This window comes from Metopolophium dirhodum, chromosome 9 (assembly GCF_019925205.1).
Source record: "Metopolophium dirhodum isolate CAU chromosome 9, ASM1992520v1, whole genome shotgun sequence".
Taxonomy (NCBI): domain Eukaryota; kingdom Metazoa; phylum Arthropoda; class Insecta; order Hemiptera; family Aphididae; genus Metopolophium; species Metopolophium dirhodum.
Genome location: NC_083568.1, coordinates 17,435,509 through 17,452,326, shown reverse-complemented (window position 1 = coordinate 17,452,326; position 16,818 = coordinate 17,435,509). Strand labels below are relative to the sequence as shown.

The 16,818-nt window shown below is 27.7% G+C and overlaps 1 protein-coding gene across 3 annotated transcripts in view; it reads right to left on the bottom strand.

The window, feature by feature from the left end:
- Positions 1-16,818, bottom strand: part of LOC132952982 (pancreatic lipase-related protein 2-like) — a 35,198-nt gene that overhangs the window by 6,031 nt on the left and 12,349 nt on the right. For all 3 annotated transcript variants that reach the window (XM_061025514.1, XM_061025515.1, XM_061025516.1), the window contains 2 exons: positions 16,311-16,443; positions 3,547-3,689 (listed from right to left, as the gene is read on the bottom strand). In XM_061025514.1, coding sequence (XP_060881497.1) covers positions 3,547-3,689; positions 16,311-16,443 — 276 coding nt within the window. The remainder of the gene's footprint in view (positions 1-3,546; positions 3,690-16,310; positions 16,444-16,818) is intronic.

Here is a 16,818-nt window from a genome sequence, read left to right as displayed (position 1 = left end):
AGAGTTTAAAGCAACTACATTGATGAACATATTAGGATCAAAAGGTTGCGTACCTATGTAAAATAATAGTTAAAAAGTGGGCAAGGAGGTTACTCCGCTGTACAATAAATGTCGAGTGTATCTCGTCATTGAATAAGTCACTGTCATAGATTTGATTAATTTGAACTCAATGATAAATCATTGCAAATACGAATGACGATTCTGAGCGGAGACGGTCGACCGACTTGTCTATATTTTTATATAATACCTATTAGGTAGGTATATAATATATATTTTTAATTGCATTATTATTCGAAATACTATTTAAAAACAAATTATTTTAATAAATAATTGGCAGATTATAATTTCAAAATATTTTCAAAAAAAGTAGAGTAAATTAGCTAATTGGTTGGTAATTAGAATGGTAATTGAGGGGTGACATTCAAAAAAAGTACTATTGCCATAAAGTTGATTTTTCACGAAGAGCAGTTTTGTTTTTGTTAAATATTATCTGCTATAGTGATACTGTGTAAATAAGTACGTTTTGGATGATTTATACTTATTTTATGAATCGATTTTTCTCATAGAACAGATGATTAAAGTTTAATTCTGATAGCGCCAATCGACTTCCCGTCTTTTTTTTCTATAAAAATTGATGCGTATCTCGATTTTGTATATTTTGGCAATAGTACGTTTTGGAATGTCACCCCTCAATTGTAAACAATAAATAATTAGGTACTCAAATTATTCAAACATACTTACGACTAAATTACGAGTCTTACATTTTTAGAAAGAAGAGAAACATATTGTTTCTAAATCCATAGATTAGAGAAAAAACATTTTTACTGAAATATAGCGTGTTGAGATTCCAGTTATCAAAAAATTCACTTCTTTCGATTGTATACAAAATGATAATTATTATAAATGATAAAATATGATATACCGTATTCGCCTATTAATTTATTGTTAAAATTAATGTAATTATATGCAATATGCCACTGTAATTACTTTTATTCGAGGCGGTTATTAATTAATATAAGTAGGTATACTAACCTTATTGTTTTTAAATTTAATTGGCTTACACTCCGTAGTATTCACCGTTGTAGGTTTTGTTTCATTTTCATTAATATAATACCATTTACGATAAACTGTGTTATTCTATTAAAATATCCATGTTTCGTAAAAAGTGTATTTTGTACAGATTAATTTTTTTTATTTGGGACTCATTATTATTATTACTATTATTTGAATATAATATTCACCGTTGACTATCTCCTATACACTTGTACTTCTGATCTAGTCGTGGTTTGAAATTATTATAACCTACATGTTTGATTTTATTGGTTTCAACAATAACGAGAGTGGTGAAAAACTGAAATATAAAATATATGTTTATAGTAAAGTATACATATCAGGTATAACATTTACGACTTTGCGTTAGTATTTATTATTAAGAAGGATTTTAAATAAATACTATAATTTATAATGAATGGTATTGCGTACATAGGTATTTTTTTTTTTAATCGGGCACATATTTGTCTAACGTGGTAAGGTTTACACCAAAATCCCGTTACTCGTTTAATTTGCTTTTGTTGACAGCGTTGTACTAAAACACTATATATCCGTTGTTCTGTGGCACAATAATAATGTATCATAATTATGATGATAATGTTCGTGGCTTTAAAACGACGTGTCAAGTGACTTAGTGAAATCTTGGTAAATACATAGTATACCGAAACTTAAACACTAGCTTAAAATACAAAGTTGAGCAAGTTGATAAAATTTGTTATTATGTGAAGTTAAACGAATTTACGTAAATTGAACTAGAGCTGAAATTAAAATGCTATTAATATTATGTAAACGAAAATTTTAGTTGCCTGTACTAGGAAATTTATATTTTAGCATAATATTTTATTCATATTGCGTACCTACGGCGTACCTATTTACTAAATACGTTTAAAAAGATATCGTGTTATAAATGTATAATACAATATCATAAACGTCATACGAGGCGATTCAAATATAATATTATAATATTGTAAATATGTTGACAAGGCATATATACCTACTATGTTATTATGTGATGTTGATGTACCTAGTTGGTTTCTACTTAAGTTATAAAAACATTATTTTATAAACAGGTCAATGTTTTTGGACGAATTACCGCTTGTAGCCGAGTTCAGGTAGGTAGGTTATTAAAAGTAAATACCAGGCACTGGCACAATTACATCCATACATTAATTAACAATAGGGTTAATAAAAATTAGAAAAAACGTTATTCTGCAATTTTAGTAAATTAAATAATCCAATAATTATTCCTTTATATTTATAAAGTATATTTAAAAAATATTATATGTAAGTATTAATGAATTTTAAACATTGTATCATATTTTGTTGGTTAATAAACAATATTTATTTAAATTGAAGTGTAACTTGCATTTTAATTTCTATATAATTGTCTAGTTGGATTATACATAATATAATATATATTTTTCAATTCAACAACATAATATATTATCTAATACAGGTAGTGTTTTCAACATAAATATTATATATATTAATTGATAAACAAATATAAATATATATTTGTTTTTATTTACATATTTTAAACGTTGCAGTATAGCTAATATAAACCCGGTGATTCTTTTATCAAACAACACTCAATTTTTCGAAAAGTGTAAATTTTTTTGAAAATATTTTTTTATATCGTTTCAAGCCGCTTATAAAACAACGTTTTTATTAAAAAATTATAATTTTAAATATTTTTTATCCTTTTAATTTTTTAAGATTTTTAACTTTTTTAAATGACAACATAGAGTTTTAATTTAATATTCTAAAGCAGAGTATTTTTTTTAGTATTTTGATACATGAAAATCGAATTTGGGGCGAGTAGTCTATGAATTATAAGTATTTAAAGTTTAGATGAGCGGAGTGGAGTAGTACGGGGTCACCCCGCGAAATTTTTGTCCACTTCACCACTCATCAAAACTTTATATTATGTAACTGTATATGTATTGCAGTATAGCTGATTGTATATTGATATATTAAAAATCAATTTAAAGGGCACTATCTAAGTATTGTAACATATAATAATTATCTCAGGTTTGACCAGAAATTGGAGTCTGCAGCGCACGGCTATGTATGCATTGGTCTTTGGAAAAAAATTCCCTCTGGTACCAGCCACTAGGGGAAAATACTCGAGCATAAAAATCAAGCCATTTTTAATCAATAATTTTAAAAATAAAAGTAAATATATATATGGTAAAATATATAGGTATAATTATTACTATATACATAAGAATTGGGAGTGTTTTTATTTTTCTTGTATAGATATTATGTCCCTACTACGATTTGAGATGATATTATGATTGTTGCGATTTAGTTCAAACATAATTTATTAAAATAATAAAGGTATCATATCGTACGACTTTAGTTAATTTAACATAACATATTTTTCATTATATTTTAAAAGAGTTTTTTTTTGATAACGACCTAAAGGGCCTAAAGGGTCTGCTGTGTACAGATAAATAGTAAATAGTAATGTTATAGTTTTAGTGTTACAGTTACCTGGTCTGAGCTCGGTGTTTGGTGAATAGTCCTTGTGACCCGTGTAACCGTGTATGAGCAGCTTGATGGGTGCGTGCGGCACAAAAGGAGCTTCCAACAAGGTATCCGGCTTCGAGAAGTCTAGAATATAGTTGTCCGCGTACCTATGTGTACATGTTATTTTATGTATGTATTTATATATAAATTTATATATATATATATATTACGTGTTGTTCGCATAGCGAGAGCAAGAGAAAAAAAAACAAACGTCTAAATAAAAGACTAGTATAATAATTATTATTTTTCGTTTTGTTTTTCTATTTCACTACGCAGCCCTTAGGACACAAACGTACGTACCTATCTCCAGCAATACAACACACGCGCACACACACACACACACACACACGCGCACACACACACACACACACACACACACACACACACACACACACACACACACACACACACACACACACACTTAGGTACGCGATTATTATGTATACAATAATTATTCCGTCTTTTTACCGCCGCTCGTTGTCTAATTAAAATCGTCAACGGTCCACGGGGCATGTATATATATATAACGCATATAATACACGAACGACGCACACAAACAGGCATATAATAAAATATTATATACATGGTCCGCGGGTATTTTAATTATCCACGGGCCTTTTGTACGGCTCCTGTAGTCCTTTACCATAATAATAATAATATGTGGTCGGTGGACTGTTTGAGGTTATATTATAATGTTGTGTTTGCGTCGCGTCGCGTACGTACGTATAGTGTCGACACACAACTGCAAAATGTTCGTACACAATATTATTAGGCATAACTATAAAATATGTATAATGCTCGTATAGATATCGATGAAAATATACAAAATCAGCAAGTACCTATAATTGGTACATAATATACATGACATGATATTAAAATAATACGTCATTTTAATCGTGTACCTATATTCAGTGTTCGGACTTATCTAGATAAATAGTTACAAGGTATCTAAACGTTCATCTTAGATAATTTTTTTACTCATCTAAATGAAAACATCTAGATACATTTTTTAATGATAAAAATCGCGAAATTGTACAAACGCATTTAAATATTTATACGGATTCTCAAACCAAGTTTATGGTTTATAAATAATGTAATTATTTTTATTTATATCATCATTATTATTATTATGTTCCTAGTGTCCAACTAAAATATACCTAAATTTAAAACCCATTTAAAAAAAAATTGTATCTTTTTTTTATCTAGATAAAAAAGTATTTATCTTTATCTTTATCTAGATAAAAAACTACTTATTTAATCCGAACACTGCCTATATTGGCCAATGGGTATATTATAAACACGTCATAATATATTGTATTGTCAGTGGGCGACGATCACGTTTGACCCGTCAATCAGCTGCTTGGAGTGATGTCTTAGGCGATGACCGAAAGCAAATACGTCATAATCTCCACGCCAGTCGTATATACTTGAACTCTATTTTGTCCATCAGAATCTTATCCGCACTTTGACGTCTCCCCGTGCAACGTGCATAGGTATATTTTCACGATCGATACGCGAGTCTAAAATTATTTCTAATGTAGGTACGCGTGGAAATTCTCATCGCCGCGCCGTAAAAGTTTTCTAGTTCCATAATAATATGTATAACGTAGGTGCGTTTTTATATATATATATATATCGTATTATACACAATATATATGCATATAAACACGACACTATGGCAGTACAATACGTCTCGGTTGACAAGTCTCGCTCGTTAGATACCACGTCCCCCCCGCCGTTACCATCTGAAGTATGTGTATAAGCAATGTTCAACGGATCGTGATTTACCCGTCCGGGAACGCTTCAAATCCTCAAAATATATAATATGTATATATATATATGTTCAAGACGTGTGTATACGTAGGTATATGGCTCGTACGCCAACGAGTTTCTAGCTATAATATCATTATGAAGACAGATACGCCTATAAAATAATGTCTTAGTGCATACTTTAAATTATTATACTCCACAATTTTATTATGCATCGATTGTCCTGAACTCGTTGAGTCTTTAAATTTCAAGATCAATGTTGTTCTTTTGACTCAAGAAATAAATCTCTCTTCTATCCTTTGACTGTCTCTAATAGATATTACAAATCATTGTACTCTCCTGTGAATAAACTTACGTCGATCGGTAACTCTAAACTCTATATCGTGTAATATTTATTCATTAAAAATATCTATCACTGAAAGTTATTACTTATTACTTATTAATTTAATCTGTCATGATTTAACTAAATATTTATTTCTTCTTGTTCACTTTGGAACTGTCACTTTATAAATAATTGTAAATTGGAATAGTTTCCGTAATATAGATTATTATTATTATTGTAGAAGCCGGTGGCGTTATCGAATTGTAATTTTTCGGATGTAAATCGTTATTAAAATACTAAGTAGATACCTATAATTATTGCATAAGCGTTTCATAAGTTCGGAAGACGTTCGAGTACCTACGCTTCCCGTAATGTTATTCCGAATAGATTTCACATTTTATAATAGCATTGTGGGTGGGTAATCCATGTCTCTATATTTGAAATTTACAACCAATCTAGTATAAAATATTCTAATTTGTGCACTAACCGAGTAACGCAACATATCCATACCGAAATCCTTATAAATATGACAAACCCGAAACCGTGGTGGTTATTTTATGCAGGGTACCTTTATCCAGCATATAATAATGTGCACGATGCAATAATGAATTATTACGGTTAGGTTACACGACCGATCCGGTTATCGGTAAGCGGGGTAGTATAAGCACGTCTGTTATAGTACAATATTATTCCACCTGCACTGGTCGTACTTATTTTAATCAGTTATTCATTTTCATAATCGGTACTTACTCTGTAGGTTTCATTATACGTCATAAGAGACGATTATTCATCTTGTTTTCGAGTCGTATCTACCAAAAGAACTATAATATTATGTAACATTTAGTGTACAGTTAGTTAGTAACATAAGTGAATATTTTTTAAGATCACGAAAAAATAAAACAGAATTATTTGAAAACTTACAAATTAATTAATGGTACGCGCCGTGACTGATTATAGTAATAATTACTAGTTATAAATAGGTAATTATAATTCTATATACATTATATTTTATAAAAAATATGATGCAAATATATTTATTTGTTTTTTTAACTGAATGCCATACTTAATTTTTTATATCAATTTGTATCAATATTTCAAAGTATTTTTGATACAAAATATTAGATTGATGTACAACTTTTGGCGAGTTCGAATTTTTAAATTTCAAAAAATTTTGGTTTATTTACTAGCATAACTAATGTATTTTTATACCAAAATATTTGTTTGAATTTTAGTAAAAAAAAACCATTTGACAAACCAACTATCAGCGTAAGACTTTATATGTACTATTTTAATATTATGTATTTGCAATGCGAAAACTATATTTTAAATATTAATATTCACGTTACCTGTATTTTTTTTTACTGAACATATTTTTACCTGAACGTATTACCTAGTCCAAGTAAATTAGTTTGAACAATGCACGTGCATCGTTTAAAATATTTTAAGTGATATATTGTATTATAAAACAGTTCTATTTACTTATCGACAAAAGTTGATATTAACACTCCACACACGTAATATAAAATAAGTAAATTTAAGAACAGAGAAGAATACAAAGTACACACGCAACGTGACAAGACGTGTGAGTATACCGAAACCGTCCAATACTTTTAAATTGATAATTGAAGATTATGGTATAATAATTTTACTATTTGTGAATTCTATATGATCGATTTTTGGACGTGCTAAAGGAGAGTGTCTGGGGATGAAACTATGATTGCAGGCATTAGTTTGAACATTTATATAGTGATATTTTAGTAATTTATTGATAGTTCTAAGGCGATTTGAGGATTTTCATTGGATTTTGGGGGGTACATCCAATTCGTAAACCGATTCAAACAAAATATCGAATTCTCGCCATATTTTTTTAGATTTCCGTTTACCTATCTGTTTTAAATTATTTACTGGAATTCAAAAAGTTTAAATTCTTAGAATCTTATAATAATTGCGTATTTCGAATATATTATTAATGTTGATGGCCTGTAATTAAAATGCTTACTATATTTTGTGGAGCTATAGGTAGTCTATAAAATATAATATTTAAATGTTATAATAAATGATAATAAATTTATCGTGCTGGAAAAATACCTAAAATGTTTAATGGCAGGCACACAATTATTATTTAATTGGGATTTAAATTTCATTATAGAATAAACTTGTAGAATTAATTTAATAACTAAGGCTATTGTAATCATTATTATAAACAATAACAAAACTTAAATTGACAGGTCACCCGAGAGATTATAAAGAGGGTTTGAGAGGGATAAAAGAAAATATTCTCTTTAGTCCACGAATAAAACTAACACCTATAATTTCTATTGAGAAATTATTGTGTATGCATAAACATATTTATAAATACCTATAGGTACTGCTTAAACTGCAGTTAAAAATCATATCTGTACCTAAATAAATTAAATTTACTTATATTATTATTATATTTAAAATATTATAAAATTCGAACTTAAAATTATTTTTATTATTGTATTGATTTATGTTAATTTAATTTAAGTTAAACACAATATAACTAATAAAATAAAAAATAAGCGTTTTTAATGAATAATAATGTTTGAAGAGAGCAGTATTTTTAACATGCATCATTCAACAAGTATAGCTATCGCAGAAAATAATACTATAACTTATAAGGGTCATTTTTCTTCTTTTGTGGAAATTTTTATTATATTTTAATTTATTAACAATTATTATCTTTCTTCTGTTCAACTTTTTTAAATATTAGTTATAGTAGTACAGAATATAATCATACTTATAGTTTTAATTTAATTTTCTAAAAATATAACTTTAAAAAAAAAATGTTTTATGGTTTAGGTAGGTACTTACTACTATTTTTTAAAGTTTAAGTTGGGAACATTTCAAACTGCAGTGGTGTCCCAAGCATAAAAAAATAAGAGACCAGCTTATCATATAAATTTGACTAATTAATTTGACTTCGTTTTTTTTAAATCACTCAAAATAATATACGAGTTTTTACTTTAAAAATTGATTAGTATTAAAACATAAATATATATATATATTAATATTTATAAAATATTTCTATGACGGGTTACCGACGTTGTTTACTTTTTATGATTTTATTGATATTATAGCAAAAGTAATGGATTTTAAACATTGGCTCTTCGTTTTATTTTTTATAGAAGGTATAAATAAAGGATACTGAGCAATTTAAAATTAAAATTGAAAAACTACAATAAAGTACCAGCAAAACGCACAAACAAAAAACCACACAAAACTCGCATATATTATTAATCATGTCGTTTTAAATCGGCACTAATAAATAATTATTAATGTTGAGTAAATTGTTGATTGGCCCACGCCTTCCAAAATTATAAAAAAAAAATAGTAAGACGACTGCAAGTTATTACATTGGTTTAGTGGCGTATATAGGATTGAATTTGGGGGAGGGGGGAGTTGAACACCAGTGGCTTACCATTATGTTTGATAAGAAAATCTAATGATAAATGTATAATAATATATAGGTACTTATGATTGTTTATATACAAACTGGAGTCTGGCATAATATATTTATAAGCACATTTGATAAAAAATTGTGATTATAATTATTTTTGTTTTATTGAAGATAAGAACACAAATTAAAAATATGTTTAATACTAATTGTTATTTGTAGGTATTGCACCTAACGTATTATTAATCACTAAAGTTAAAGTAAATAGGGTACATACAACATACTATAAATATAAATAGTAATTATGGCGTTGGTGTAAGTATTACCATAAGTAGAATATAAAAATTAAACACAAATTACTGATTAACTCAAGATATAATTACTGATTCACATTAAAATTATAATGATATATAGGTACATATAAATATATATTATATACATTTTTCTTATTGTGTACATTATTAAATGTGGTGTTGTATAATATCACATTGTATATCATGGAAATTTCGTATAATTAAACACTGCAGAGAACATAATATTATTATATTAGTGCACTGTTTTACTATTCGTGTGAGCCATTATCTGGTTTTACTAACCATACACCATATATATTATATTATTATGTTAGTATTTTGTGACATTGCCACAGGGTACATCCAAGTGAGATAGATTTTGAGTGGTGTACCTACGTAACTGAACTACAAGGGAAAATTGTTAAAATGCAAAGTGTGTCTAACGAATGGTTGAATATGTTAATATTGTGAAAATATTAAGAATATTTTACAATATGCTAAATATGCAATGTAGCTTAATGTTTGTTTGTTTGCTTTATTTATCTTTGACATTAAAATAGTAGGTAGGTATACCTACACAAATATTTTATTGGCCAGCGGGCAGTGTTCAGTATCTATGAAGGTCCTTCATATATAATAAATGTTGTATTCAATCTGTTAACTCAGGTAAAATAGTTATTGGTTACCCAAGAAATGTATTAGCTTTGGTGCCCCCCACGATAAAGATCATATTTATCCGTTGATAACTTATTTATTCAAATTTAAATTTTTTGGAATTTTTAAGTATTTTTAAAGACAATATTTTAAAATAATTAGACTTTTTACGCTGCAGTGACTTGTGCAGATGATATAAACTTTTTTTTTCAAATGATAACTACTATTTTTTACTGGAAATTGTCATTTGATATATTTTTTTTTTAAATATAAACAAATCTAAATTGAAAGTCAACCGAGTAGTTTCTAAGTTATTAAACATCATCTTCTAAGAAGTTCTTCAGAAAGGTTTTACATAAAATATAAAATAAATGTAATATTTACTCTAGTAGGTACTTTAATCATTGTAATAAATTAATATTAATTATTGTAATTTTTAAATCATCATAATATCCATGTCTTTTGAATCAGTTATCATGTACTATTATCCTTTGTAGTTTAAATTTAACATCTCACAGTCTGCTTGCTAGAATTTCAATTTAAATACCTACATCAACATTTTCAAGAAAAATCACTCATTTACAATATATTATTATAATATAAAAGGGTGGTTATAGTTTTAATATAAAAAGTTTTTCTTGCAACACACAAATTCCTAAATTGCATAAAAAATTAAGTACCCATTTGAAAATATAGTCCTTAAGTATACTTCAAAGTTCTGAAAACAGAATTTGAATAAATTCGTTACTCAAAGAAAAACGTGGGCAAGCATTAGGTAGGTACTTGGTGAATCACTTTGACTTTGATACGTGGCAGTTACATTTTTAATATTACATTTTATAAATTGACGATCAAGAAGTTTTCATAAGCTCAACAGCCTCATAATCCTTTAAAATTAATCTGTTTAGTTTTTAATAAAATAAAAATGGTTATCCTGCATTTTCACACGGCAATTAATTTTTGTTTTTAAACAGTGATTCGCCCGATGAGTTATGCTCGATCTTGCTCTAAAATCACTATATCTTTCAAAACAAAACATTGCAATGCTATTCCTTGGCAGCATCGATCTTAATAGTTGTTAATCTTATGTCACCGTTTCTGCGTTAGGTTTTTATTGTTTTGCAGTGGTATTTGAAAGGATATAAAAGCACAGGTGCTCTTCTTTCCTCCCGCAATTGTATTAGGTCAGCCATGTCATTCAATTAGTTTTAATCGTACATTCGTACCTATATGTACTCGCAATGTTTTTTTTTTTTTAGTTTATATTTATTATAGTATTATATGTCAAGTTGTGTAATATTGTTAAACTGAAAATAATTATTGTAATTTAATTGATTGAATATTGTATTTTAACCAGCCACTTTTGAAACACAAATTCAAGAGAATCATTTAAAATTATATTAAAATAGTTTTAAATTTTAATTGTTGTTAATATGTATTTAATATAATATAAGTAATCAAGAGTATATTTAAATCAAGAGTTATGTTTTATGGCCTTTTAAACTCAACGGGCTCAAATGACTTAAGTAGTTTAAATTTTAATAGCGTGGGTGAGCTTAAGTTTTTAGTAAGGAATTTATAGTTTAAGTATGTACCTATGTATATTGTATACATAAAAAAATATAATATACCTATATTATTTTCATTGTATTTAGTTACTAATACTGTAATTGTAGAGTTGTAGGCACTGTAATATTTATTTAATTTGCGTGCGTAGTAATTTGAATATGTAACATTAAACTAGATCTATATTAATAATGGAGTATCTGATATAGATTTAAATAAAACAACCCATTTCACTTTTATTATATAATTACATGTTAAATCAAAATAAACGTCATAAACAGCATAATAGTGACACGATACAGATTTGAATGAAAAACCCTTAACCGGTAATATCAATATTCAATATAAACTTGTATAATTAACTTACCTTCAATTAACATAATTATAAATTATTACTCAATCACTCAATCACTCAAACACTCAATTACTCATAAGTTCCTAACACTATTTAGAGTTAACATAATGAATCCACGTTCAATTAAAATATAGGTAAAGCCACTACTAAATTTTCGAGGTGTCATCTTCTAAAGCTAAATGAATAGTTTATTTTACTCAAATATTAAATTATTTGTAGGATTTTTAATGTTACAATTATTTTATTTGGTTTGTATACTAAATTTGAAAATTATCTTTTCATTAATTGATACCGTATCACAATGTTTTATACACGTCATATATATATATATTATACGCCTAAATTATTGTTTTAATTGGATGGGTATATATAAACACTGAATCAAAAGTACCTATTATCCATAATTTATAAAATATGCATGCGACCAAAGTTGAGTACATTTATCCTTCCGCTCAGAACCTAAAAAGAAATTACATATAAATATACAGTAAAATAACTTTTCTGAGAAATTGTATAATTGTTTATATAATTATTTAGGTGTTTTAATAAATAAATAGGTAAAAATACTACTGCCAGCTACTAGATAAGAATATGCAAAATAAAATAGTTTCTTATTTATTTGATCATGTTCTTTACACAATTTTGGAAAAATTACGTTAAAGATTTCGGGTAAAAGTTGTGTCGTATACTTCTACATTTAAATTATTATTGAAGGAGACCCGTCATCGTTTGTAAGCTCCAGTGTCTGCTTCCTGCACTTGACCCGGAATAAAATCTACGTAAGTTTCTTTCTTTTGAAAGGAAAGTTGTTTTATGGAGTAAAAAAACCCACTTCGAGTAGAGAAAAAAAAATGCGGGAAAAAGGGAGAGAATAAAATGAAGAAAGGGATCATTGAGAGCGTTTCATTTCCCTAACACGACGGGAAACCCGTGGCTACGTTTATCTTTGACAAATCATGGACGTGCAAGGAGAACGGAATCGAGGAGAAACAAAAAAAAAAAGGGGTAAGCGGCGTGCCCCTGGATTTATTTGCCACTTTGTGTTTATTCCTCTTTCGACTCTCTATATATTGCGTTCTCATTCTTTGGCACATTATTCAGAATGCGTACAACAACATACACCGATATGTGCTGCTTGTATATATACGTATAATAACAAAAACGTTCTAACCTGTGAGCACATAGGCATAAACCGGGTTAGTTTAGTCGGGGACGGGCTAGCGGGTAGTAAAATTTATATGGAAATGACCCTATGTTGCCTCGGGTGATATGGATAAATATGGCCAGGGGGAGCTGGTTTATACGTGTAGTACATTATTAATACGATTCAAATTATGGTTTTTTGTCCGTCTTTGGGTGGGCGAATTTCACCAACACGCGTACTACACCAACACATAGAAGTAATAATAATATTATAATATATAATTTGTCAAACAACAGTGTGTGTTTTAAGTTGTTGGTTTTTAGTTCACGTAAATATTGAAATGATATATTTTTTGCTTTACTCAGTACGCTTATTGCCATTTACCAGCTCGGTTAGATAAACATAACAAGTGTATATTATATTATTCAGTCATCACGGTATGCTCTATAAAAACAGTTTAAACGTTTTATTGTTTACATTTCATATTATCTTTAAAATGTCAAAAAGCATTTATTTCACATAACGAAATAATATGTAGGTAGGTAGGTGGGTAGGTACTATTCTTATTTTTAAGTTATGATGACTGAACCAACAGTTATGGCGATGCTAAAAAATTGTTATTTTTAAAATTTTAGTATGTAAACATAAGCAATATAATTTAAACTTTTAAATGTCTATAATATATGACAAGGTAAATAATTGTTTATTCACAGAGAGACATAATACCAGTACCATTTCTTGGGTATTGGAGATGAATTATACTATAATATTAATTACAGTACCTAATAGGATGATCGTTACAGAACTAAACTGCTGTCGAAAGTTATTCTGAGACTTAACGAGCCGTGCAGGTTATAAGCTTACGAATTATATTTAAAATATAAATAAAAGTTAGCTGCAGTACAACGAGTAGGTATTACATTGGACAATGCAATTCCAAAACTACACTTGTGGAATAAAAGAGATCGATGTCGATATGCCTAGGAGGTATGTAGCATACCTATGTCTCGATGATGTATCAAACGCGGATATAAAAATCTGAAATGCGGGGGGGGGAGGCTAAATGTTTGTGAATGGACAAATATGTAGATCAAATATATTTTTTGGTTTTTTATATAATTTATTTTTAACTACTGAATTTGTTGCCCGTTAAAAATAAAATTATCGTACAAACATTTAGTAGGTATTTATAATATTATAAAAGTTAAAGAATAAATTCTAGACGATGGTTACGTTTTTATATGTATACAAAACTTTAAAACACTTTAAAACACTTTAATAACAAATTATTAAAAATACGATTATATTTTTCAGATATGAAAAACGAGTTTAAAGTTTACTTCAAACATAATGTTAGACGATGAAAATTAAATTAAATTTTATGTAATCATTTAAAAAAATTGTCTCCGTCACCCCGCCATATGCCTCCCGTGGATCCGTGCCTGTGAACTGTGAAGTATCTATATTGGCATAGTGAGGTCGTGTGTGTGCGTGTTGCTGGCAATTCATAAACTGATTTACTATTTCACTCGTCTACACGGAGTTCTGCGTATTCGAAAATTGAGTGCTTTTACTGGAGAAAAGTTGTGTGGATAGTATAAGGTACCTACGCCAATAACGATGGAAGTAGCGAACAGGAAAACCAATTTTCGGGATATTTTTCTCTCTTAACGAGACGTCTGTTATTCTGTTAAGCCCAACATACATAATGTATATATCATTATTCGTTTGTGTTTCATTGCGTATTATATCAGCCGTATACATTATTATGCGATGGTGGTTTATAGATTAATACATCGTTAACCGTATAATATATCATATACAGATATCACTAATGTCTAGTACATACATAATGGAAACGTTTTAAATCGATTAGACCATTTTGAGAAATTTTCAATTTCTATTGTGAATCTCAAAATCCTCGTGTGAGCACCAATTTAAAATAAGAATTTCTGAAAATTCTTGCTCAGTGCACCTTTACATGGTGATACGAAGGTGCCGTGAAAATGTCAAGTCTCTTGTCTCCTATATAATATAAGGTATCATAGTTTTTGTATATCACAGTCAGAACTAAGTTTAGATGTATAATGCACATAAACTACCAAGTGTCTAATGCATTTTATTCACTGAAATAATATTTGTTTTGTGTTATATTTTATTACATATTCACTAAACTTTTAATGTTTTCAATATCGATAATATGTTGTAAAATATAATTATATATGGCCTATATTTTTATACTTCAATGGCAGTTATAATTTTATAAATGTGTTTTTTTTTATGTTTCTACTTTTATGTTATAACTTATAACCTCTATAAAGTAAATAGAAAACACAGATTTTCAGTAGAAAATTGTTTTTTATTTATTATTATAGTGAAAATTAATAGCTTCACCAAACCGCTATGATAACGAAAATTCTGTGGTATGAGTTCCGTGTACTTGATGTCGTAAATCAAAATGAATTATTTCCGTAAAAAAGCAAAAAGGATAGAGATTGGAAAGTGGGAGGTAGATTTTTTTTTACTACTTTTATTTTAGAGTATTTCCTGTAGTTGTTTAAAATAAATGATAAAATACGACGATTAAAATCTTATTTTTCAAATGTTCCCACGGGTTACCGAAACATAATATATTGATTAGATTTAAAAATTAAATTAAGCACAAGTAAAATAATAATACCATTATTGTTTCTTTATATTTTTAACTCTTGCATTTCTGCTTAATAAGTATATTGAAAGAAATTACCGATAATATTTATATTTTTTTAAATATATTTTCACAAAAAAAAAAAAAAACACTTGTAATCATTGCAATTTATGCAAATGAACATTTAAATAATATAAATTGAATAAAACTCAAATAAAATAAAACAAATTTTAATTCATTCATAACCTTTTTCTACGCTAAGTATAAACGCCTTAAATCTATGTCGAGCTGACTGTCAAGATTTTAATCTTGAAAGCAAAAGTATAGTATTTAATCTTTTATTGAAAACATAATATTATGTTTATAGTGTTAGAATAGTAATAATGCTTGTACACATTGTAAACACTAAGGTACAGATAGTATTGTTACTTTCACCAGGTAAATAATTTAAATATTGCATTTAATTTTACAAGATAAATATATATTTTAATTCAACTTGTGTTTCACTTATGAGAACACAATAATATTACCTTATGTAAGTTACAAAACTTTATTTTACCTTGTATATAAGTGGAATGTTATATTTGGGTTTGGACATTTCGATGGTGGTTCTATACAACTTTCAAACATTTTGAACCCTGGTAAATCTCTTAAATCACCTCTGCTTGATACTAGGAAACTCAGAATCCATACTGTAACATAAATGTTAAATATCCTTAAATAGTTAGAAGTTTACATGACTTATATATTATGGACAATATTTAAAACCTCTAGAAAGTAGACTGATTTTTTAATTTTGGGTTAAAATATTATAGACACTATAGTGGTGATATAATAGAAAAAAGTATACTTTTCACCTCTAATATAAATTATGTGCTGCAATTTATTTCTAAATTAATTCTATTACGTATTTTAGCGCATCCTAAAATTTCAATAAGCCATCACATTCTTATTCTTAATAATTTACGTGTTTATACATTATAATGATATTATTATGTATTTATTTATTTATTTTATAATACTTAATTACTTAATATATAATATAATTTTTATAGGACAAAACGTTT